The sequence below is a fragment of the Theobroma cacao genome, chromosome 1 (genome assembly GCF_053813885.1).
Source record: "Theobroma cacao isolate CCN51 chromosome 1, ASM5381388v1, whole genome shotgun sequence".
NCBI classification, from domain to species: domain Eukaryota; kingdom Viridiplantae; phylum Streptophyta; class Magnoliopsida; order Malvales; family Malvaceae; genus Theobroma; species Theobroma cacao.
In genome coordinates, this window is record NC_142639.1 from 6,177,433 (window position 1) to 6,204,518 (window position 27,086).

The window sequence follows — 27,086 nt, forward strand, 5'->3', positions numbered from 1 at the left end:
TCAGTAAGCGTTTGCATTTGATGGAAAAACGTTTGTCTTAAAAGTATTAATTTAGTTTATGATTATATAATAATTCTAATTAAAATAATTTATATAATTATCATTATCTTAACAATTTTAATATATTCATTCCACCTTTACTAAAAATAAATTAAAGGGAAATTATCAAAAAATTTAGTTTTACAATAAATCATGGATTGGAAATAAATATGTTAGTGGAATTTTATGCTTTTAGAAGTATATATATATAAATTACTAAGTAGAAATTTATTTATGCATTAATTAAATTATTCACCTATTTTTCATGCATAAATTAAGGTTTTCTAAAACTTAATTTCCCCTAATCGAAACGTCATTTTGTGGACGTGAACATACGCTTCATTACACAAGATAATTACATAAGACAAGATTTGGCTCAGTTAATGGTAGTAAGAAGTTGATATATATTTTGAAATGATTTCCTTTGGTATTTGTTTTTGATCTTCTTTTATACCTTTTTGGTTCAGACCAAATGGAGCATCTGAAAACGAAAAAGAAGATGAAGACAAGATCTTTTCTTAACTGTACCATATCATGTGTTTATGTTCCTCTTTAAGCTAGACAAATTATTTGGGCAGAATTAACCTTTTTCTACCGTCTTACTTTTTTCGAATAGAAAAAGTTTAATTACCCTCCATTTATTCCTTTTAATTTTTAATGTCTCAAATTTACATTTTCTTTTACTGGCAAGGAAACAATCCTGAAACCTTTAGTTCTCGAATTAAAGTTTCACCGTATACGAGTTTTTATATTCGTTTTGTTCAGTTAATGTACTTGCTTGGTTTATTTATTAATTCTTTTTTTAGATATTCTATTTGATATTTACATAAAGTTAATTGATTATGAATGTAATTTCTACTTGTAATATATAATCTCATAAGAAAAAAAAAAAGCATGCTATCCATTTGGTGGCTTTATTTTTTGAAATGATCAATGTTTATAACAATTAATATTTCAATCATTTAATTAGAAGTTAATAATTGTCGAACATGACTTTTCACTTCAACTGATTTTACTTATGTAAACAATTTTAGATGGTAGATGAATTGACGTGCACATGCCATGTGACTAATATTAGCTAATGGGAAAAAATAATATTATATAGCTGTTAACTTTTAATAATTGAATAATCAAAATAATAATTTTTATAAATATTAATGATCAAAATGTGATTGTTCATAGCCAAGTAACCAAAAAAAAAATCTCAGAAATTAAATGACAAAATGAGTAATTTGCTTAAAAAAATCTTGACATTTTAATAGTTTACACTAATTTCTCATATTTTTATTACTTTTCAATATTAAAAATCATTAATATGATACTAAAAAAGTTTAAATATATATAAACTACATTTAAGTTAAATATTTATCTCGATGGTCGTGATGAATCAAATGTGAACAAAGGTAAATATATACAAACAGGAGAGTATTAAATACATGTTCATAGTTTTGGGTGCCTTTTGGAAACGACTTCTCATAGTGGTCTGACGAAAGTACCCAAGATAAAGACGGTAACAATGTCCAGGAGCAGCATTCAGCGTACTGCTTTTGAGAATGACTTGGATAATAAGTTATTTTTAAATTTCTCTGATTATCTCCCTTCTTTTTCCTCTTTGGATTTATTATTCATTTATTTTGTGTGGCTTTCCTTCCTTCAGGCCTACGTGGTGCATTTATGTTCTGTGGCCGCAGTCAATTGTGAACCCGACCACGAGAATATAAAAAAAAACGATTTCAAGAAATTATTAATAAAATAGGAAAGTAGGTTGGATTTCATGTATACTAATATGCACGTGCAAGCTTCAATTTATCTAATTACAAGAAATAGATGATGAGTTGTACAAAATGATTGAAAATTCAAATAGAGACAACGAATTTTACTTTTCAAATGAAACTTTAGAGACTAAAGAAGACTTATTTATATTTTAAAAAATGGAAATATTAATATATATAAAAAATTATACAAATATAATAACAAAATATTTATATTCAAATATTATTATATTATTTATCTTTAACTTGGTTTCTAGTTTGGATTGGTTTCAAAATTTTATGAAATCAAAGTAAAACCAAAATATTAATTCGACTTGATTTTGAAACCAAACTAAAAGTTTCACTCTTCAAACCAAATCAATCGGTTTGATTTGATTTTTTGATGCTTTACCCCAATATTTGATGTATTATCATGATATAAATTTCAAAAATTAACTCATGCTAGAAATTTGATAACTAAAAACCAAGATTAATGCTGATATTGGACATGTATACAGTTCCCATAAATGATAGTATATATCTAAAATTAATCTTTGTACTCTGAAATTTTTTAGGGGAAAAAAAAGTACAACGAAGATATAATCCTATTATTTCTCTCAACAATTGATGTAAATAATTATAACCACTTTCATTTAATTTTCACATAATTAATTATATGATAATTAATGTGGGGAATAATGGGCTTGAATTTGAAATCTCTCTTTTGAGAGGTTTCACTAGGCTATGAATTTGACAACCACAGTGACAAATTATATTATTATTTTTTGTATCCACAAGTGCAAGAGTTAAGAAACGAAACATTTTCTTCTTTTTAAATGGATTCAAAGAGAGTCTACCGTATCTATAAGCAAGTATACTCTCGGCTACTTTTATATATTTTGGCATGACATGGGGTAAAATATTGTTCCATTGCTTGAATTATTATTTTAACTTTTCCACCTAAGTTTAATTTGATTAAATTTCACCATAAATGTATGTATTTTATTATTGAAAACATTGAGATTTGATCCTACTTATTTTTTTTTAAAGAAAAGTTATACTATAAGTATATTTTTACTTTTATGGATTATCGTTTTATATATGGACTGTGAAGTTTTCAAAATTTACAAATTAAAAGCAGGGTTCGATGGTTACCATTAAAAGTCTTCACAAACTAAACTTGGATATAGGTATTTAAGCTTAAGTTTGGCCTGACTTGATTTATTTATTTAATTAATAAATGTTATAGTTATATTAAATTTTAATTTTAAAATAATAATATATTGATATAAAATAGTATTTTATTATATTAGTAATAAAAATAATAATTAAATGGACAAGTCCAATCTAACTCTAACTTAGTTTAAAAAAAGAAAGATCTGATAAGCCAGCCTGCTTGTCCAAAGACCCAGCCCTCTCATTGCTATATGTTAATAATTCATTTATTAATTAATTTTTATAAATATACTCTAGTAAAATAGATGTGAACCCTTTGAAATGATTTATGAAATTTAAAAACTTCAACGAATATATGGAATAATTTTCCTTACTTTCGTTGTTTAATATCAATTTGACACCACCTGGAGCACGTCAATTTATAGTCAAAAGCAGATTCAAAGGTCAATGGCACGAGTATCCAATGGGTCACCAACTAATGACATGAAGAGGCAGTAACATGGAAAGCCTTCGAAATTGGCCATTTTCAATATTTTTATTTATATTATTTGTTTATTGCTCTATATGCCTTCCATGTTTCTCTTTGAATGGTTTTTGGTAGTAATAGCGATGTAAGAAAGTGCAAGGAAATGTCTTAACGATAAGATATTGACTTAATCAGAAACTTTCTAATTGTGTCATAGATTCTTTCTTTAATAATTAATTTTTTTTTGGGTATTTGAATCGATGAGGAATTGGAATTGGCAACAAGTGAGGAAGCTTCATTTGACAGCACTACCCACTATTTGCTAGACCATTTTTCAAAAATTTTACCACTTTGTCGGTTCATGATATTTTGACCCACTACAACTTAGATTAATTGGCTATTCAGTTTGGTAAAGCCTTTCTCTTGTTCATATGTAGCTGCCAAGCAACTTCCCATTTACATTTTGGCGGGTCTTGTTTGATTTTGATTACTTGTTCCATAATTAAACTTTTATCTTTTATCTTCATCCATTTCATCTACATATAGATATATATACTTAATTATTATTACAGTCTCCATAGGGCGAATGAAGATTAGATCTCATTATTATTATATATATGATGATCAAGATAAATAGATATTCCTTGAACCTCAAAAGAATAAGTTGTACAATCACATTCTGCTTTCTTGATTATTCATGAATCACGCAACCACTTTATTGTTTCGTTTAGTTGGAAGGATAGGTTTATCGAAAGGAGTGTGAAAAGCACTGTTGCTGGTAATATATGGTCCTGGCTTCATAACCATCATGAACACTGCTAATACTATATATGTTTCCCTTATCCTCTCAATCTTATCACGGTCAATCCTTAATTAGACAAAACATATTACAGTAATCCACTCTGAGAGTGAAGTGGTACACTTTCTTCTAGAGATGCTAATTAAAAGTATGTTATATTGTATGACTGGCTAGGAAGACTTGCTTGGAACTTCACGAGAAAGGAACAAATCAGAGAAAAGTCGGTCAGTAAGTGATATTAAATCACCAATCAAGTAACATTTTCTGTTTAGTGGGTATCCAATGATTGTTGGACTCCCCCACACAACACTCTCCAAGAAAGCACTTTCCTGGAATTGGTGTTTGCTCACCCACCTCCACATATATACATATATCTACCTTTGGATTCAGGATTTTTATTAGCCACACTGCAAGTGTATAGTGCATGTATGTCTCTACTTGATTTAGTTCAGCATATTTTGATAGCACTATCAACATCATCCAGGGGTTCATGGTAGTTTCTTGATGTGGGCTATGGCGGCTAATAAAACAATGGGACATGAAATGAATATTGACTTGTCCCAAAAATTTCTAGTCTTGGTTAATTTGCCTTTTTGAAGTGAAGGAAAACTGGGAATAATTAAAGGTATAAAGTTCCAATTGGTGTCAATTTCAGCAGAAGAAAGCTAGAGGAAACTCAGCTGCAAAACCCAATAAAAAGTATAATTGTAAACCTGAAATCACTTAGAATGAAGCTCACAAAGGACACTAGCATGCTTAAAGTGGATAATAAAGTCTTCATGATAGTCAATGTTCCTGCAACATAGAAGGATTGAATGGAAAAAATATAAAAGAGTTGTAATCACATATTTGGCAATAAATTGGCAGTATTTCCTTTCTTGAGAAAGAAATGATCCTAAAAAAAGAAGAAGCATAATGCTTAAATAAACCCTTAAACTATTTAAGAATATTCAAATAAACTCTTATTCTTTTATTGCGTTCAACCAAGTATTTGTATTTTTATTTTGGGTCAAATAATATTTTATGATTACTGATTCACTCATTTCTAATCGTGAAAATGTCACTCATCATTTTATATTCATATGGCACTGACAAGATATTAATGTGAAAGGTGAAAAATGTCACATGATTAAATTATTATATCAAATTAGCATGATATGTCATCATCAATTATAATATGTCAATATGCCACATTATAATCAATTATAATATTTTAACAAATCACGTTTGCGTCACGAAATATAAAATAATAAATGACATTTCGATTAAATCAACTGTTAGTAATAAGGTTTATTTGACTTAAAATAGAAAGTACAAGAATTTTTTTAACTTAAAATAAAAGTATAAAGGCTTAATTGAACGTAATAAAAGTATAAGACTTATTTGAATTTTTTTTAAATAGTTTAGGGGCTTTTTTGTATATTATGCTTAAAAAAATTAAATATTAGTATGAATGAGTAAAAGTGTAAAAAATGAGTGAATTCTCCCATTGCATGGGATCCGATTCTAAGTTTGAATTTAGATATCAATATAGATTAGTAGAAAATACGAATAAGTCAATTTTTATTGTATTTCTTTGGTCAATATATAAATTAAAAATGAAAAGAGGAACCCTCATATATACTCGTAAAATCCCTTCATGATGATAAGTAGTTGCATGCTTAATGGTTTAATGACAAAGAAAAGTGCCTGGCTAACAACTCCATTAGTATTCTTTACTTCATTTTGGTCCTTCCATTTATTTGATGCTTAAAGTTATCATCTCTCCCTTCTGTTTTCCATTATGTAAAGTGCTTTTCCCTCTTTATACCTACTTTCCCTTTAATCCCCCCGATTTGCTTGATGCTGTGCTGATATAGTTAACACACCCAAGACTTGCCTTGTCAACCGCCAGAGAATGGTTTGCTTAATTTGCCTTTGTGCCTCCAGGCAGAATGATTGAATTGTTACTTGTTTAATTACATGTTCTCCAAGTTTGCGAACTTATATATATGATTATTTCAGTAAAGGCCACAAATCAAATTTCCCATGTAAATTGCAAAATATATAAGCCAGCTGTTGATCTGTACTTGACTTTGATACATTGTTGACACATTCAGCTCATCAGTGTGAACATTTGGAAAAGAAAGCGATATGATGCTACTAAAAAGGAGACATGTAGGAATTTGAAAGACACTTAATCACATTTTATTAGTTGATTCAAATACATGCTAAATCAGTCATGATCCAATACAAAAAAAAAAAAAAGGAAAAAAGCCAGAAAATTCAAAGCTAGGAAAATCACCAACAATTTCGAACGACAATTTATGGTTTTGATTCCCCTCTGTAAAGCTTCCCAGATACATGCACAGAGACTAGTTAAGTCACCAAGTTCATTGCCTTTTTCCTGTCTCTGTGTGGGAACAGCTTTTACCACACATGTCCTGCCAAATATCTGTGTTCCCACGGTACTGTCAGTAGATGAGAAGTGGGAATTGTACTCAAGACAGATGGGTATGAATAGGACCTTTGTCCTTGAAAAGTTCCCTGAAACAGTGTCGACGTTACCTGCCTGTTCCCCAAACCCTCTCTCATTGAACGTTCAAACTTTGTAATACACTGCACAGCCTTGTTTTCAGGGTTGTCCTTCATGGAAATGGTAAACTGAGCGATCGAGGTTTAATAATATAACAGCTAGTGGACAAGAGACTGATGGCTGAGACTTGAGAGACGTGTCCAAAAAGCAGCAATTGTGTTTTACCATGGAATCAAATAATCATGTGTGAAATGAATTCCTCTCTGGGTTGTAAGGATTAAGGAGTAAAGCCAAAGTTGAGAAACCAATAGGATCGTAAACCCAACGTTGGAACATGGAACATGCCGTTCCATTTAGCAAAAGAAGTGGCACTGATTTTTGACTGCGGATTGTTTATGGAAAGTGGCACCTAGACCAACCTCCTTTCTCGTTAGATGAAGAGGAGGTCCTCCAGCCCCAGATTTGAATATATACAGATTAGATATATAAGTGCGGAAGTTAAAGTAATGGAGCCTATGAAATAATTAGATAATAAAGTTGAATTTTTTTTATCATAATTAGATAATTTGATTACACTCACAAAGGATATAAAAGATAATAAATTTATAAGTATTTATTTTTTATGAATAATATGATAATTTAATTATCGAACATTTTACATTTATGATGTAAACAAAATAACATTTTTTTGGTTGCACTTTTCTCTTTTTTATTGAGTTAGTTGTTTCTTTTTTGCAATCTTATCTATTTATATATTTATACATTATACATTTTTTATATATAATAAAATTAGAGAAAATTGTGAAAAATAACCCTGACGATTTTACAAATAACTATCAAAATAAGTTTAATTGTTTTTAGCCAAAGTTAGTCATAAGATGACAAAAATGCTTTTAAAACTATTTCAAACAAATTAAATGCTCTCAATTTTTCTCACTCGCCATCCGTCTGCTATACTCCCCATTTTGTTGTTCTCTCTATTTTTCTATCTCGTTATCCAGCTCTTTTTAATTTTACTACAGTCACTATCTCTCTCTATCCTCATCATCTTGTTAATTCATCGTTAATTTACAAATAAAAGAGTATAACATGAAAGTAATAACATATTATTGGATTTTTAAATTTACATTCAAAAAACTCTCTATTGTCGATCTAAGATTAAAAAGTATCGCATGGTGAGTCACAACAAGTTCTTGGGCTTATTAGTGTTGAGTTTTTTAATGATTTAAGTCTGGTAGAACATACCTTAACATGTAACAAAGTGATTCATACCTTGACATGTAACATCAGTAGAAAAAAAGAAGCTTTGGCGTGTAACATTGAGTACTGAAGTTTTGACTTTGGCGTGTAACATTTTTTGCTTTGGCTTTGGTGCGTGTAACATTTGGTTTTGAAGTTTTGGTCTTGGCGTGTAACATCTAGTGCTGAAACTTTGACCTTAACATGTAACATTCGCTGCTGAAGTTTTTGTGTGTAACATTTCTGTTTTGACTTTGACGTGTAACAACTGGTGATGAAGCTTTGGCTTTTGTGTATAATATCTGGTGCTGAATCTTTGACTTTGACATGTAACATTTGCTGTTGAAGTTTTGGTATGTAACATTTTTTACTGAAGCGTGTAACATCTGCTTAAGTTTGCAGTGTCGTTTTGTTTTTTTTTTTCTGTTATTAAATATGGCGTGTAACTTACTCATTTATATTTCACTACAACATAAACTCTTGGAATTAAAACCTGTAACAATTTTTTTTCAATTGTAATAATATTTTTTTAAACATGTTATGTAATAACAATATTTTTTAAACATAGTGTGTAGCTTCTCTATCTTTGTATTTCACTGGTATAAACTCTTGAAGTTAAATACATTCATGGTAAAGATAAAAGTTTAAAGTCAAAAAGGAATTTGACATAAATATAAATATGTACTGAAAAATTATTCAATGTATGAAATGGATTTGGACAAAAAAAATTATCCAAAATCCTTTAATTTGGATAATTAGTTTTTTAGTTATTTTATTTATTTTTTTTAATAAAAAAATTTAAAATATACTGAGATTATAAAGAAATGAGAGAAAAATCAAATCCATTAAAGTAAAATTGAAAATCAACAAATTAGAACTTAATTTTGCATGTTAATACACTTTTCAAGCCTCTTTACGGACAAAGTACAACTTGCCATGATATGGAGAATGACAACAAAAGCAATGAAACTAATGCTCATGACAAGCATGACATTTGGGGAAATCTTGAGCCCTGATCCATCATTTGTATGAAATTGAAGTATAGTCCCGGCAACCCCTCTGAAGGCCGTACCACTTGTCTTTATTCTCCTCCTCATGTTTACAATTGCAACTGTACTTCCTCTTGGTTGCCAAAGCACACTTGTCATTCTTCTCGTCCTCTTGACAACCAATACCGTGTAATTTGAATATAAAGAGATTTTATTAAAAGTAATTTTATCAAAAAAAAAAATTTTTAACTAAAAATAGTTAAAATTAAAAAGATGATTATTTTTAAAAACAGCTTACTTTTAGGAGTAAAAAAAAATTATCCCATAAAACTATTAAAAAAAGTTGAATTTTTTTACGATAATTAGATAATTTGATTATACTCACAAAAGATATAGAAGATAATAAATTTATAGGTATTTATTTTTTGTGAATAATATGATTATCGTAAATTTTACATTTATGATGTAAACAAAATAAAATTTTTTTGGTTGTACTTTTCTCTTTCTTATTGAGTTAATTGTTTCTTTTTTACAATCTTATCTATTTTTATATCTATACATTATACATTTTTCGATATATAATAAGACTATTAAAAGAAATTATTGGGCTCAAGGTAACATAATTGACTGTAGGCCTTAAGGGTTTGGTGGGCCAACTTAATGGGCTGATCATTTTAGCCCCGAATGAAAGTTTCTCCAACTCCATTTGGAAGCTTTTCTCCTTACGTACGTTTCGCTCCTGAGTACTCAACTATTACAGAATAAGTCACCCTAATGAATTAAGACAATAAGTATATTGTTTAATGCGTAAGACTTACGTGGATTTTTTAGGTTAAGTTGACGAAGCTGTTCATTTAAATAATTAGACAGAAACTTTAATCCAAATTGATAGGAGTTGTCACATATATAATTTTTTAAATAATTTTAATAAGTTTTATTACTTTTCTTGAGTGTGAATTTTTTAACTTAAAAATAACAACAAATTTTATTTATTTAACAATTATGGATTACATTTTGCACATAAATGTTTTTAGTTTATTTGGTACATGTTATTTATTTTGTGGGTGTGTATGGTCAAGTTAATTTATACAAGAGTAGCAATTAAGTAAGGTATTTAGCTCTAATAATTTTTAAATTTTTAAGTTATACGAGAAGCTTATTTAGGTTTTTTAAGACAAACTTATAATTCAAAATTTCTTCAAAATGTGCCATTGTATAGTAATAAATATTTAATTTTTTTGTATTTTCATTTTATCTTTTAATAATTTATGAAATACTACTAATTATATTTTTTCACATTCATTTTTTTATTTGGTTCAATTTTTTTTCTTGATTTCATTTATTTTAATTTATAATTATTAAAAAGTTATTTTATTGTATGCATTTCTTTGACATTAAAACTTACGATTTGATTTAACAAAATTGAGTCTTTAATAATTTTATTTTTTAAAATATATTAAAATGTCATTAAATAACTTTTGAACTCAACAACATTTTTGCTTTAAGTTTACAAAAAACTATTATAAAAACCTGTTTGGCCTAATTTTTTTTTAACTTAAAAGTTAATATGAAGTTTTTACGAAAAATAATAACTTTTAAAATTAAATTAAATTTTTGGTAAATTTACTTTTATAAGTTTTTTTTATAGATAATTTGTTTGGTAAAACAATTTATATAAGTTCTAATTTTGGCTCAAATTACCATAAATGGTATTTAATAAATAACTTTTTATTAATAAAAAATTATTTTGTTCACAATGAAAAAAAGTTCACTTTTTTATTTAAAATAAATTTTTAGAAATATAAAAAGTATTTTTATATAACATAAATTTTATAATTAATAATAAATCATATGAAAATGGAAATGGATAATGTTGGAATTATTTTTAATAGATAAGGATATTTTTAAAACAAAAATAAAAATTATGCTGAAAAAGAGACGTGTTTTTAAAAAAATGAAAAGAGAAAGCTCATATTTGGAGTTTTTTCTAAAACTTTTTTTTAATTCTATTCTTAAAAAAAAATTATTTTTAAGAGCTTTTCAAAATTCTTGTTTGATTTGACTTTTGTTTTTAAGATGTAGATAACCCGAGAAAAAAAAAAAAGCTAAAGAGGCACTAATTAAGTTTTCTTTATAGCATTTTAAGAAAAGTTTCAACCGAAACAAACAGCCCTTAACTCATTCAATTTTATCCATATTAGACTTTAACTTTAGACAAATTGCACTAATATTTCTTGTAGTTTTAACTTTTTTTCACATGACACTTTATGAATTTTTTTCTCAATGCATATTTTTTCCAATTAGCATAATGTGGATTATAAAGGACAGCAAAAGGTCAGACAAGAAGTAACAGCACAACATTAACTCACTAGATTTTTCAACATCAATCCAAATCATAGAATCAATGTCTTCAAGTATGAAATCTACCAAAATCTATCGAACATAAAATTTACCCCATGAAATCTGCTTCTCAAATCTTTACCATAATTTTCTGCAACCTTTATATAAAAACTCATCGTCACAAATCTGTATAAATAGATATGTTTAACATTGTAAATAGGTATGCTTCATAATACAAAAATACCTTCGTTATATAGTATCAGAGCATATTACATCACTAACCTTTCGATCATTTTCAAAACTCTTTCATGGTAACTACTAACCCTTTTTCAAATAACACCACCAACTCTATTTCTATTAATGTAGTAGCACAAAAACCTCTCAAATTGACCTCAACAATTTTTCTTTTTGGCAAATACAATTTAAGTCCCTACTAGTAGAGTATGATTTAACTGACTTCATTACAGGACAAAAGGCTTGTCCTTCAGCCATGAATATTGATGGCTTACACACCATAAATCCAAAATACACTTTTTGGTTTGGCAAGACTAGTTTTTTTTGCATGCCGTTGTGGCATCAATTTCCAAAACAATATTACTATTATTGCAATAGCAAAAACCTCTCAAGAAGCATGAAATAAGCTATCAAAGATATTTGTCAACAAAACTCATACAAGAGTTATGTTTTTGAAAAAAAAGCTAACATTGTCAACATAAGAAGGCAGATTTGTTACAAAATGTTTGCAATTCATAAAAAGCACTACATATGAGCTTGTAATGGCTCAAGCTCTAGTAGGCGAGGAAGACTTAGTGATATTCATATTGAATGGCCTAGCACCTAAATTCAAAGAATTATTAATAGTTATCAGAGCAAAGGAGTCTGTCATATCATTTAAAGAACTTCGTGATAAACTCACAAACTTTGAGACAACATTGAAACAAGATGATTCTTATCCTATTACAGCAAACTATGTCATTAGAAGTAACCATACATCTAAAAGAGGTAATTTCAGGAATAACTTCATATCTAATGCCAACCTTAGTAACTCTCATTATTCAAGAAAGAAATTCATTAGAAATTATGCACATAATACTCCTAAACTAGTGTGTCAGCTTTGTGAGAAACTAGGTCACATTACAAAGATTTGTAAGTTCAACATATCAAGCATCAAGGAACTAGTTGCCAATATTGCAACAGCCTCTCAATGTCAAGAGTTATCCATAATGTTAATTGAAAAAAAGAGATACATATAAGATGTTAATTGAAAAAAAAAATCATATGATAACATATGAAAACTTAAAGATTAAATTATGCATTTAGTTTCCATATTTTTCTAAAGCGGTGAATTTAGTCCATGTACAATAATTTGTAAAATCCGAATCTCTATACTTTTGAAAATTGACAATGTTAGTTCAATCATTAACAATGTTAAAATTTTTCTGTTATTTATGATGATATGATATTTTCTTACTGATATGATATTGAATATGATAATGTGTCAAATGATATGATATCTTTTATCTATTTCAGAACTCTTTTTTCTCTGTTTTAAATTATAGAACACAAAAATTCAAGTCTTTTTTGTCTTGCAACCTTCTTTTCCTAAATGCTAGAAATCTATTTGTATTTTTGATCTATTTCTTTCAAATTTTGTTTAAAACCATTACACATTGGACAATTTCACATTAGCACTTATAAAAGTCAGGTCAATGTTGAATCACATCATGTTAGTATTACCATTGCATTATTCGTGAAATGCCACATAATCATTGTCATGTCATTAAATTTAATGTTCCATCAATAAGAAAATACCAAATCAACACAAAATATTATATCAACATAGATAACAAAAAATTTGTAACAAATTAAACTAATATTATCAATTTTAAAAAAATATAAAGGTTTAATTTTTATAAATTATTATACAATAATTAAATTCACCAATTTAAAATTCACCGCTTTAATAGAATATATGGATTAATTATATAATTTCACCAAACTTAAAAGACGTAGGTGAAGTTTATCTTTTTATCCTTCAAAACTTTGTTTCTGAAGACTGCTACTAATCTTGGGAATCTTGATCTTTGGCATTACAAATATTTAGTACGCACCTTCATATTCTTAAGTTATCAAGAATTCAAGGTATTGGTTCAAATGTTTCATTGTTTTTTTTTTGTCAGTAAAATATTATTGTTTAAAAGTATGGCACAAACCAAATAATCAAATCAAATATGATTATAATAAATCTTGATAGAAAAGAGAACTATACAAGATATTTAAATATCTACGGCCCATTTGTTAAATATATCCAGTAAATGGATATGCAAAGAAAATATATGGAATACATATGTCAATCCAAAGGGGTCTGACCTGATCGAATGTAAGTATGTATCAAATCCAAATTATTATCACAAAATATGTTATTAAGAGGAAGGAATTGTGGCATGTGATTAAGGCTGGAACCAACTCAATACGTACAACTCATTTTGAGTAATTGTGATAATGCAAATCTAGTAAGCTGGCACCTTATCCCTTGGGGTTGGACTGTGAAAACGATTTGCTATCTCTAAAGCAAAACCCCAAGATCCTTCTATCAAAACATTGTCATGTTAAAGTCCAGCAATACTGCAAAAACGACGAAATTTTATGTAGCCATCATGGGTCATGGAGATTCAGTGTTCTTGGGGGTTCCCTCTGTTTTAAAGTTGTCTTACTTTTTTATAAATACAGTTCACCTATTTTTATAGGTGAAGTCACAAGAAAAGGCAAGAAAAGGCAATGGGACTCAACTATAAAGGTTTTTAAGTAGTTTAGCCATGCCCTGGTTTTGAAAACAAGTGTATGGTAGAAATTACTGTGAAACAACAAAATGGCAACCAAAGGTTGGGTTCAATGATTTGAAATTTGGGAAAAGAGTGGGCCTCTCTCCTCAATTTTCTTATCATATTCACTGTAATTTAAATGGATGTTTCTACAATTTGGTGATGATCAAAAGCTAGACTACAAACTTTTCTTATAGATTCAAGGTTCATGAATAGTACTACAACAGCTAAAAATTTTTCGATTGTAATCATATTAGGAATAAATTAACAAAACTAGAAATGGTACAGTTTATATAAATAGAGTTATGTTATTATTTGGGTCGAAAATCACAGATAACGGGCCAACCCTTTCTTCTTGTTCTTTTTTGGATTCAAATTTTGAAATTCGATTTCCATAAAAAAGGTAACAAATGCTAATCTAATCTAATCTAATCTAATCTCCTTAATGACAAAGAGTGTACCATTTCGCATATAAATAAAGGGTCTTGAACATGTTGAAATTATACATGGTAAGGAAGGTAAGAATTTTTGTCATTAGTAAGAAAGAAAACTCGAATTTTATATATAAGAATGATTAAGATAAAAATTAATTTTTAATTTTATAACAAAGGAGTTACGTATGATAAAAGTAACTTCGACGGAAATAATCAAAATTTAATTAAATTTTCATAATAATTTTCTTTTATAAGAAGCAAGCTGTAATTGCAATAGTCAAATTCAACCTACAGAAACAGACTTTGTAAGATTCCAGGCAGAACTGAAGAGGGAAGCACGTTGCAAGAAGAGTCTCTAAAGACAAGTCAACGAGACAACTCAACATGCAATAAAACTGAAGACAGTTACATTTATAACATTTAAAATACAGTTTGATTTTTTACTATATTTTTTTTGAAAAATATATTCAGCTTCGCTGGCGCCTAATATTTGCTTTGGTTGGCCAGGGTTCACATGCTCTTGCACTAGTATCATTTGCTAAAGAAGGAAAAGAAAAAAAAAAAAAGCAAAGCCAACAACCAAAAAGGAAAGAGAATTACAGAAGCTTAAGAAGAATCAAGAACCTTGTTGAAAACAGGCTCTTGCTTTCCTTAATTATAACTGTTGTTGTATTGGTGGCCTTTCTTTTCCAAACTTTTCTCATCTTTCTAGTAGATTCCTGGACACAGAGAAGAATAGTTAAAGCTGTAAAGCAGGAGCCCTTTTTTTTTTTTTATATCTCTGTTGGAAGTTTTTGGTCATCATCATGGATGTTTCTATGAAGAGAAGAACTCTGCTTAAGGTCATAGTTCTAGGTGACAGTGGGTAAGATTTAATTTTCCTTCTTTTTTTGTTCCCTTCTCCTTTTTTTGCAGGAAGTTAGCTTCTGTTCAAATGTTCACGACTCAAAGTTATGCTTGACTGGGTGTTTATCTCTCCGAATTTTTTTCTCTTCAACTTTCTTTTTTCTTTTTATTTCAGGGTGGGAAAGACTTCTTTGATGAATCAGTATCCTCTATTAGTAATAATTAAGCGATCAATTAGTACTGTCTGAATTGTATAGTTACTAACGGGTTTTGGAGGAAAGATTCTTCTGGTATGGATGCTTTTCATTTTACTTTGTTGGCTAAACGAACTGCAAGTTTCATTTTCTGCATTGGTATTTCCTTTTCTCTCTCAGATTGTAGTTGCTATGTACTCCTCTCTTTGCCACATAGGGAAATGATTTGATGGTCTGAATCTTCTGGTGGCAACAACAGATATAGAGTGGGGGTGCTTTGGTATATATTGGGGTGGAAATGTTTGAAGCAATGGTAGCTTGGTGAAGGAAGAGTCAGTGGTGGTGAGGGCTCATCACCCAAACCAGATGCCACCCATCTTGACTTTAATAAGCGGGTAGACCGTGATTATTTTGATAGTTGCTTTGGTTGAGTCATAACGAAGAGGTTCTAACTTGACAAGTACTATTATTAGCTACATAATTTAAAAGTTTAGCTGAAGTTGCTTTATGAATATCAGTTAATGATAGAACATGTTCTCTTTCAGATAGAATTCACTTTGACGAGAACCTTCGAGAGTGCCAGGCTATCTACTAAAATTTTTTTGTGATGTAGGTTGAGGTAGGTAAATCCCACTGAGTTGGAATTTGGTAATGACATTATAGAAATACTAATGTGGTCAAGTGAACAAGGGGAGGAGGTAGGTATCCAGCAATGACAATTAAGGTGTAATTCTTATCTTGATTTCTTCTTCACTCTTTCATCTTCTTTCCTGGAAAGGGTGGACAGCTGAAAATAAAAACTCTTGTTTCATCATTGCCGGTTTCTTCTTGGATTTCTCATGCTTCCCCATTGGTTAACTTATCTGAGACTGAATATTAACAATGAATCTTCATTTCAGTTAAGCAGTTAAGGATAGTGAATTGGTGATGGCAAATTTTAGTCCTGGGGGTTTATGACTTAATTCACTTTCTTTCCGCCTTTTTAACTGCTCCATGTCTTAAATCCTAAGCACATGTTGGCTGCATTTATAGACTACCAGTACAACTGCATAGGCTGTCCGGATTCTTAACTTGTCATCCAGATATGTTTACAACAAGTTCAATCAACAGTACAAAGCTACAATTGGCGCTGACTTTGTCACCAAAGAATTACAGGTCGATGACAAATTGGTCACTTTGCAAGTAGGTGATGAAAAACAAGGGCATTCTTGCGTTTTTAACTAAATGACCACTTGCCAAGTTTTTTTCTTACTTGTTTGATAATTTTACTATTCTAACAGATATGGGATACAGCAGGGCAGGAAAGGTTCCAGAGTCTAGGTTCTGCATTTTATAGAGGAGCAGATTGCTGTGTTCTCGTGTACGATGTAAATGTACTCAGGTCATTTGAAACACTAAACAATTGGCGAGAAGAGTTTCTGAAACAGGTTCAAGAAGCACCTTTCTACTTAGATTCATACTTCTTTTCCTCTCGTTTCCTGACCACTGAACAGATCATAAAATTTTGGTTTAAGTGTCTTGGTAAGTCTATTCTCCTATCCTTGCTGTGAGGCGCTGAGAGTAGACTCATCAAACTACTATTTAACAATTCAATTGTTAAGATTATTATTGACAGCAAACAATTGCCAGCATGTAGCTTATCAGATGCTTGCTACATACGTAGCATGCTAAGATGGAATTAGATAAATTACAGCAGCAAGGGAGCCTGCCTTGTTCCAAGTTCTTGATGTTCCCTAGGCAAAATTGTTAAGTAATCTTCAAGGAAGTGTAATGATTCAAGCTACTATAGGAATTTGAATAATTTATAATTAAGTGAATGCTTTGACATTCTGCGATGCACAAGTCAAACAAATTACAGCATACTAAGTATGTTTTTCCTTTAGAGTTTCTTCAACGTTTATTTCATTAATCAACTTACTGAGTTATCTTGGAAACGTACGGAAAAACCATTTTATACTCAGAAGCAATTACACAGTCAGTCCAAACTTCTGTAACTCATGTTGCAATTCGTGTCTCTGCGTCTTGTTCATCTTTAATCTTCATTACCAGTAAAATTGAATCTTTTCTTTTTATCAATAATTTGGTTTTGACATATTTTGGGTATTCTAAACCAGGCAGATCCATCTGACCCTGAGACATTTCCTTTCATAGTAATTGGAAACAAGATTGACATAGATGGTGGAAATAGCCGAGAGGTACAGTATCCTTATTCACAATGTGTTGATGGCATGTATATATTATGGTCTATTGGTTAAAGCATACTTCTACACAGGTTTCTGTGAAGAAAGCTAGGGATTGGTGTGCCTCCAGGGGAAATATACCTTCTTTTGAGACTTCAGCAAAAGAGGATTACAATGTTGATGAAGCATTTTTATGTGTTGCAAAAACTGCACTAGCCAGTGAACATGAACATGACATGTAAGCAATAAGCATACCCCTGAAGCATTTATATCTTATAAGGTTACCGTTTTGATATTTGCCTATTTTACCTAGCAGAGTATACAGCTCAGAAGCTTCCATCTATAGCAAAGATCTTTGCTTTGCTATAGATGTACATCAGTGCATGGCTCATTTCCTGTTATGTTTTAAAGTCTTCTTTTGCTTTGCTTGTGATTTCTGAGAAGTTCTCTTGCTGTAGACACTACAACTGCTATATCTGTTGTCTTGTAAGCTGCTAGAATGACTTCCTTTTTCACCCTGGGGCTAACTGGTTCATTCATGCAGTTATTTCCAGGGTATTTCAGAAACTGCTTCAGAAGTTGAACAGAGAGGAGGCTGTGCTTGCTGAAGATGGCCAGTGATTGCATACACTTACTATTCACCTTATCCTGTTTCGTTGATTCTTTTAATTTTTTTTTTGTGATTATTCTTTAGAGGTTTGGAATTAGGGAGAGGTGTTATGTTGATCTCATGTATATTAGAATTCATTCTTTGGTTGGTAAGAAGTATATTTTACTGCTTCCAAAGCAGCAGTCAATCGTCTATGAGCTACCACCAGAGAATGCAAGTGCACATAAACATTAACTTTGCATTTGTTTGCAGAATATGAAGCACAGTACTAATAATTTGTGCATGTCTTCCCAGAACATAATTTGCCCTTGCTTCCTCAGCTGAGTTTTCCTGTCCTTGTACTATAAAAACCATGGAAAAAAGTTCTTCCACAAGATTGGAACAGACTTGATCAAGGGATATCAATTGTTTATTAACTTATCTGAACATCAAATCCATTGTTAGGTTATATAAACTCATTGTCTGATCAACTGCAAATTTCAGACACTTGCGGGTTGAATTGGTTGACCGTGCCTTTCAGGATAACCATTTATCAAATGGGAGTGCCTTTCCAAAGCAACATAGTTCAACAGTAATGGCGGATTCTTCAAAATGGTTCTAATGTTAATGGCTTTTGGGTGAACTGAGTTGAACTTGTACTTTCAAGGGTAGTCACTACTTAAAAGGGTGATACCAAGAGAATTTGTGGCATACTACATATTGCGTTATGTTTACAAAGCAGTTAAACACAAGCCTCAACTGCGTTATGTTTAAATTTTCTTCCATCTTCTAATTTACTTTGTGCTAAAGACGAGAGGATGGTGTTACACCCTTAACTATTGCAATAATCTTACAGAAAGAAATGGTTACAAGGTGTGAGTCATATAGACCAAAGTTTTTCTCCGGGACATCCTTAAACCCACGTTGAAGTATAAAAAGTATCTGATGCCGTGTAACGCCGACCCCAAAAAATAGAAGAAAGTGAAAGCCGGCAAATTTTGCAGACCTCGAATTTCAAAATGGAAATTACAAGTATCAAGAACACAAACAAATCTATCCCCATCGTTTGATCCATTTCCAGATTGATCCCCAACCGGTCAACGGAACGACTCTTATACTTCTCCAACGGCCGTGATCTTTCGATAATTTTCACACACACAAAAAATCTCCAGCTAGTTGCGTACCAAATGCAGTAACTTCAACTACAAAAGAACCCACAATAAACGCAGGAAAAGTTGGTTTTTTCCCAATTGGGTTCTCAGCAATGGCTATTTCTTCGATTACAACGAACTGCCCTTCTCTTCTTCGCTTCTCAAACAATTCAAAACAATCTTTTTCTTCACCCCAAATTTCAGTTTCTTTTCGGTTTTCACGATCCAGTCTCAGCTGTGGGAAACCCCTTTCCGTTCGAGCCACCACCGTTCCAGCGGCGCCAACATCGGAGGGGCTGGCGCCGGCTATTACGCTGACGGATGATGCGTTGAAGCACTTGAATAAGATGAGAGCAGAGCGTGACGAAGATTTGTGCTTGAGAATTGGGGTTAAACAAGGTGGGTGTTCGGGCATGTCTTATACAATGGATTTTGAGAAGAGAGCAAGCGCCAGACCCGATGATTCTATCATTGAATATAACGGATTCACAATCAGTAAGCTTTGGCATTTTTTTTTCTTTCTTGCTTCGTTGTATTCGATGTTCTTTACTGCATTCTAATTTGATTAGGAAAATTGGTCCGATTAGTATTTATGTTGATTGTAAGATTTTGTTAGAGAAAAATTCATTTTTTCAGAAAGAAATCTAAAGAACACCGAATATATCATCAGAAGAACAATAGGACAAGCAGATTAGTTATGTAGTATAGTATTGTTTCAGAGCTTTTGTCAAGCAACAAAAGAAAACAAAAAGGCTCCAACTTTGATTAAATTAAGACCCTAAGTCCGAAAAAAATGGAAATTCAAACCAGGGAAGAATTATAGCATGAATAACTCCAAAATAACTTGATATACTTGGAATATATACAAATAATAGCAGTAAACGATGTGTGTTACAACATGAATTTTCAGGCACAAAGGTAAGGCCTAAGAATGTGTTTCAATGGGGCATTTGGACAATTTAAGGGAGGGTAGATTTTGGGTTCTCAAACACCAGGCTAGAATTGCATGTGAATTTACCAAGTTCATTCTTTTGAGTTGCAAAACAAGTTGGAGCTTAGACTTTACAGTTCGTTTAGAATACAATCCTTTTTCCAAATACACCATCTAAACATCACCTAAGTGTTTGGAGCTATATTACTTAGACTTGGGGGTGAGTGTTGGATATGGGTGTCTTCAGGTTTTTTTAAAGTTTTTCCATATAGTTGGAGGGTTGGACCTCTGTACCCATATCTGTAGAGTAGGTTTCAGACACAGATACTTCAAAGCAAGTGAAGAGTCAGAAGCAACATAGTTCGTGAGTAGAGCAACTGACTCCATCATGTATTTCTAATGATATTACAAGAGTGTATTATGCTTCACCTATGCAAATTAACGAAGAATCAAGTGGAGAAAATAATGTGCAGAGAGTTATTTATATGGAGGAGAATATGTACGACAATTAAGCACAGAGAGTATTTATTATCAAAATTTGGTTCTAGCTTCCTTTTGTCTCTGATTGAAGTTGAGTCACCAGTATTATTGGATGAAGTAGTTTCTTAAGTAACTTGCAGAACATAGCAATAAAAGGCTGCTGGAAATTTAGGAAGAAAATAGAATAAAACATGAAGAGGAAGAGACCAAGGAGAAGGATATACAAAACCTTAACCATGGTGCTTTATTAAGGAGCAATATACAAATGTAAGAGAACAGCGCTTCACACTTTAATCTGAAATTAACTGAACACCCATTCTTGCTAAACTAAACACGTTTGTTTATAAGTATAACAATTCTTCTGTCCTTACTAGCCCTTGACCTTTGATTCCACTTAACAACACTAATCTAAGAAATGGAAACTAAAATTAATAGAAAAACAGTGGACTAAGAGTCTAGGATTATGGTTTCATTCAACATTTCATCTGGACTAATATTTCTCTAAATACTTAAATCAATGGGTGGTGATGCAAGTCTAGGGTCCACATTTATGTACAAGGCTCCGTTGAGATATTGCACAATTACCTATCCTAATTGGATCTCTATATGTCTATATGAATCAATTAATATAGGTTCTTTAGCATGTGTCCTAATTTGATTTCATGTGGCATTTAGGCGTATGTTTACCCTAATTGCTAATCAATTCACTCAATTTCTAAGTGAAATGAACATACACTACTCAAATCATGGTCTAATCTAAACTAACTTCGTCAAGTCTCATTTAGATACTCACATCCATTCAATTGTTGACTAGGCAATTGAAGGGTATAAGCATAGATTTGAATAAGCATTACAATATCCATTAATATTAAGTAAAAGAGAAACATAATATCCAAACTACATGTTGAAATCTACCACAATCCTAGAAAATAAATTTAGCTGATACTATTTTCAACAAACAGCAACATCCCAAGCAAATAATTCATTTTTACAGCAAAAGAAATAGAGAGAAAGTCAAATCCAGTGAGAGAAACAGCTCCAGCTTCTTTCAAAAGCTCCTTTTCCTTGATTTCTCATCCTTTCCTCTTTTGCAAAAAGCTTCTTTTTTTCTCTGAAAAGCTGCTCTGCTCCAGCCCCTTTTTCCAGCTCTAAAAGTCATATATATACCCCTCCTTAAAAGCCCTAAGTTAAAAAATTGGGCTTGCAGAAAAATCAGAAACCTGTGCTGGTGCTGTGGCGCCAAGCTCTGTGGTTTTATGCATAGTGCATTCCAGTGCCGCAGCCACAGCCACAGCCACTCAAGGCTGCGGTGCCAACTCCTCTGTGCTGTCCCTGCTGCAGTATAGCCACTCCTTATGCGATTTTGACCACGATCAGAACTGGGCGAAGTGACAGACATGAAAGTTGTGACCCTTCCTCTTAGCTTTCTAGTGGTTCAAGAATCACGTTGTTTGGACGTCTGTATCGCCAATTATGCTTGAGATACCACAGCATGTTCGTGAGAGTCTGCACTTAGCCATCCTTGCATGGTTTATCATTCATTCAGCTTTATGCATTTGAGAACCTTCAAAAACAAAAGCTAAATCAGTGATGGCACAAATTAGGACTTTCAATCATGAAATCGAACTACAATTACTTGAAACAAAAATGATTCAACACGTATTAAACTTAATTTTTTTTTGAAGAGCAACATGTATTAAACTTATTAATGAAAAACATGAAAACTACCTAAAATCAATTGAAAAACATAAAGACTTAGCTATATTTAGGCTAAAAAATATGCATGATAACTGTATATAATAGAGTTATCAAAGACATTAAAGAATAACAGGAGCCGTATGATATCACTTCATTGTGACTTTTGTTTGCAGGAATGTAGTATCTTTGCATAACATGAAGCATGCTTATATTCAGATATATTTGTGTTCTGTCTTCACGTAATATGAAGGATGCTTGTTTGTCAGATATTTTGGTAGTCTTCAATGAATATTCAGCTGCTTACCTTAGTTGGATTCTTGAAAAGTTAGTATTGTGTGTCCAATGCTTAGACCTTGGCTTAGCATGGACTGCCAACATGCTAATAAAATCGGTTGCTAATAACTGAAATTGCTGTTATTTTTGGTGCACTTAAGCCACTTTCGCATTATGAAGTGGATAATGTAAGGGCAGTGATCAACACCTTTCCCACTTTGCCCTCACTTTCTCAGTACATTTGTTGTGAGACTGATGATCAATACCTTTAGCATGACAATGTCTTATGGAAATATGAGTGCTGATATTATCCTGTTACTGTGGTGTCTATGGATAATTTAGGCAATTTACATAAGGCTTGTGAGTACAAAATTAAATTCCCTTGCCCTATTGAATTGTTAGATTGACTAAAAATGCCCAGGACATTGTAAGTGATAGAATCTGATGCTTTGAGAACATGTTTGTTTCACTTTTCTTTGGCTGTGGATGTAAAAGTTGCATGGTTGTAAATGCTTAATTGACTTAATAGGCAAATTGGTTGCTCATCCCAGCTCTGCTTGTTCTTGCAGTCTGTGATCCGAAAAGCCTCCTCTTCCTTTTTGGGATGCAGTTGGACTACAGTGATGCTCTTATTGGTGGAGGTTTCTCTTTCAAGAACCCAAATGCTACCCAGACATGTGGTTGTGGTAAATCCTTTGCGGCAGAAATGTGAAATTACATGTACAAAGACAGTTGAATAGATAATAATAGTCATTTATTACATGTATTACATACAAATTGTATCTGTAGTCTTTCAAGTTCCAATGACAGATATTCCTACTACCTTTCATACCTTCTTTTTTCCTCTTTTAGAAAAAAGTTCCTTTCTTATAGAACTTCTTGGTTCTAGCTCAAGGGAAGCATAGAAGTCTTCCTTGAGGGATATCAAGGCAAGGTGCCATGTTTTATGCATGTTGAGTTAGAGATCAAGCTCAAAATGCATCGCTATGGAGGCTGTTAGTAATTGCGAAACCTCTGCCCCCGGTGGGGTGGTGAAGGACAGGGAATGGGGTTGGGGATGGGTGAAAATGCAGATCGAGGTTGTGTTGAGGATTGTTAAGGATCCCCAAGCAGGGACGGGGATGGTTAAATCTCCTATCCACGTCCTGTAAGCATATGGAAAGAGTGGATCCTTTCAACTGTAGTATGAAAGTCTGAAAGGTTGACATCTACTTGTTTGATGCACTTGAGTCAATTTACCCAGCTCAAAATTTATTGTTCAAGGTTAGCTCGAGTAAGATAATCAGACTTTCAGGTTATGTCTAAGTTGTCGACTTGATATGCACTTCCAAATCAAAAGCTATATAAATGTTGAGGTTACGTGAATTATATACTTGTAATGTGTGCATTATTTGCAAGATTTCTAAGATATATACTTCAAAATTAAACAAAGAAATAAAATATAATTGTACAAAATGATAATCACCTCCTCCTTTTGTCATTTTTCCCTTTCTACTTACAACGGATTTTCATGTTTGTCTTGGACTAGACAATTTTTCACTACTATTTGGGATTTATTCATTTTATGCTATGTTATTGAAAAAATGGCGAAAATAGCCCGCATTCGGGCCATCTTATTTCGGGAAGGCCGAACCTTATTCCAGAACAAACCATAACAAAACCCATAACCAAACACTCTAAAACCCCAAAATTAACCCTAAACATTTCCACTATATATTTCTCACAAACCCTACTTCAGTTTCTCTACCCAAAAACCCCAGCCTCCCACACCCCCTCTTCCCCCAAAAATGGCAGCAGCGGCCGTTCGCCCACTCGTCAATGTCCAAACCTTAGAAGGAGACATGGCCACCGACGCCGCCCCGACAGCCCCTCTCCCCGACGTCATGAAGGCGGCCATCCGCCCCGACGTCGTCAGCCACGTCCACGACAACATCTCTAAAAACAAACGTCAACCTTACGCCGTCTCCAAACGCGCCGGCCATCAAACCTCCGCCGAATCCTGGGGTACCGGCCGTGCAGTCTCACGTATCCCACGTGTACCTGGTGGTGGAACCCACAGAGCAGGCCAAGGTGCTTTCGGTAACATGTGTCGTGGTGGCCGCATGTTTGCTCCAACCAAGATCTGGCGCCGTTGGCACCGGAAAATCAACGTTAACCTAAAACGGTACGCTGTCGTTTCGGCCATTTCTGCTTCGGCTATTCCTTCTCTTGTGATGGCGCGTGGACACCGTATCGAGTCGGTTCCGGAGCTTCCTCTTGTGATTTCGGATTCCGCCGAGGGCGTCGAGAAGACTTCGGCTGCTATTAAGGTCTTGAAACAGATCGGGGCTTATGCGGACGTCGAGAAGGCGAAAGATAGCCAGGCCATTCGTCCCGGAAAGGGCAAAATGAGGAATCGCCGGTATATTTCTAGAAAGGGCCCATTGATTGTGTACGGTACTGAGGGAGCTAAGCTGGTAAAGGCATTCCGGAACATTCCTGGTGTTGAAATTGCCAATGTGGAAAGGCTGAATTTGCTCAAGCTTGCTCCCGGTGGTCATCTGGGACGTTTCGTAATCTGGACTAAATCAGCTTTTGAGAAGCTTGATTCGATCTACGGGACTTTTGATAAGCCTTCTGAGAAGAAGAAGGGGTACGTGCTGCCCCGTCCCAAGATGGTTAATGCTGATTTGGCTAGGATTATTAACTCTGATGAGGTCCAATCGGTTGTGAAGCCAATTAAGAAGGACGTGAAGAGGGCGCCAATGAAGAAGAACCCTCTTAAGAATTTGAATGCTATGCTGAAGCTTAACCCATATGCTAAAACTGCTAGGAGAATGTCTCTATTGGCTGAGGCTCAACGAGTGAAGGCCAAGAAGGAGAAGCTCGACAAGAAAAGAAAACCCATCTCTAAGGTATTTGATTCTTTTCATTTTGTTGTCTCATTTATATTGCATTTAATACATTCATGTGCAAAAAGTTTTGTAGTTGTTTATGATTTGTGTTAAGTTTTTGTAGCCTAGCTCGCTTATCCAATTTGATTAATCATCTGCATCACTTGTGGATGTAACTGATCTGCTAGCTGCAATTGTAGTATTAAAATGTATGCTGTTCTTATTAATGAAGCATTCTTTTAATAATTTTTCCATTAAGAAACCAATGTTGTCTCAGACATCAACACGAGTTAGATATTAGTTCATTCCACTTGCACTTTATTTCTTCAATTTCTTGCAGTTCTTATTGGTTCCATAGCTGTTGTAGCATGTATTGTTTTTTTATTTATTCTATGAACCCACATGTTTGGTTTGATGAAAATTTTATTTCCTTTCCCTAATTGATGCCGTGTCTGTTATACATTGCACTAAGTATTTTGATTAGTCCTAAAACTGCAAATGGATTTTAGAGTAGTTTGATGTTATAATTTTTATAGTTATAATATTTTGGTGTAGCTTACAACTCTTTTGCCATCAAATAGCCATTTTTTTAAATGATGAAATGCTTTTGAACTTGTCTTTCTTTTGTGGAAAGATAGCCTTTGCTATGTATGCATTTTATTATCTGAATGTGATGGATTATTTAGAATGTTATAGGCCATTTAAACAAGATTGATCTTGCATTGGTTCCTGAATATTTTTAAACCTCTTATTGTTCCGAGTATTGGGTTGACCTTTTTCTTATTGTCTCCCTTGTTCCTTGGAACCTTTCAGGAGGAGGCAGTTGCAATCAAGTCAGCAGGAAAGGCATGGTACCAGACAATGATCTCTGATAGTGACTACACAGAGTTTGAGAACTTCTCTAAGTGGCTTGGTGTATCCCAGTAATTTAGTACTATTCCATTAGAAATTCTCTTGGACGAAATTTTGTTAATTGGTTTTGTTTTGGTGTTGAATTTTATATATTTGCTGTTTATGTTTTATGGATGAGTGGAGTGGAAGGCTTTACTTCCCTCTTTTTTGTCCATTTTTCTGGCTAGGTGGAACAATTTCTTTTACAAAGAGAACAAGTATTAAACATTTTAGAACTGCAGGTTCTTTTTTGTTACTGAAATGCTCTTTCTTGGTCTGCAGTGTGGACTTAATTACGCTACTACAAAGATTTGATTTATGGTTTCTTTGATTCAATTGTTATGACATTGGTGTTAGTAATCTTGTTTTTTACGTAAAGGCATTAGGAATCTTTGAGTTTCTGTTTAGGA

The 27,086-nt window shown here is 32.4% G+C and overlaps 3 protein-coding genes across 3 annotated transcripts; all 3 read left to right on the plus strand.

Moving 5' to 3' along the window:
- The first annotated feature begins 15,017 nt into the window (after positions 1-15,017).
- RAB7A (RAB GTPase homolog 7A) lies at positions 15,018-18,587 on the plus strand. Its single transcript, XM_007048082.3, has 7 exons — positions 15,018-15,435; positions 15,592-15,618; positions 16,693-16,792; positions 16,891-17,037; positions 17,725-17,805; positions 17,883-18,028; positions 18,335-18,587. The coding sequence occupies exons 1-7, from the start codon at positions 15,377-15,379 to the stop codon at positions 18,396-18,398; spliced, it is 624 nt and encodes a 207-aa protein (XP_007048144.3). The 5' UTR covers positions 15,018-15,376; the 3' UTR covers positions 18,399-18,587.
- Positions 18,588-19,156: 569 nt separating this feature from the next.
- CPISCA (chloroplast-localized ISCA-like protein) lies at positions 19,157-23,689 on the plus strand. Its single transcript, XM_007048083.3, has 2 exons — positions 19,157-20,025; positions 23,482-23,689. Exons 1-2 carry the CDS (start codon positions 19,644-19,646, stop codon positions 23,622-23,624), a joined length of 525 nt encoding a protein of 174 aa, XP_007048145.1. The 5' UTR covers positions 19,157-19,643; the 3' UTR covers positions 23,625-23,689.
- A 953-nt stretch (positions 23,690-24,642) lies between these two features.
- On the plus strand, positions 24,643-26,938 carry LOC18611695 (large ribosomal subunit protein uL4-like). The gene is made up of 2 exons (XM_007048084.3): positions 24,643-25,806; positions 26,599-26,938. Exons 1-2 carry the CDS (start codon positions 24,700-24,702, stop codon positions 26,710-26,712), a joined length of 1,221 nt encoding a protein of 406 aa, XP_007048146.3. The 5' UTR covers positions 24,643-24,699; the 3' UTR covers positions 26,713-26,938.
- Positions 26,939-27,086: the final 148 nt, after the last annotated feature.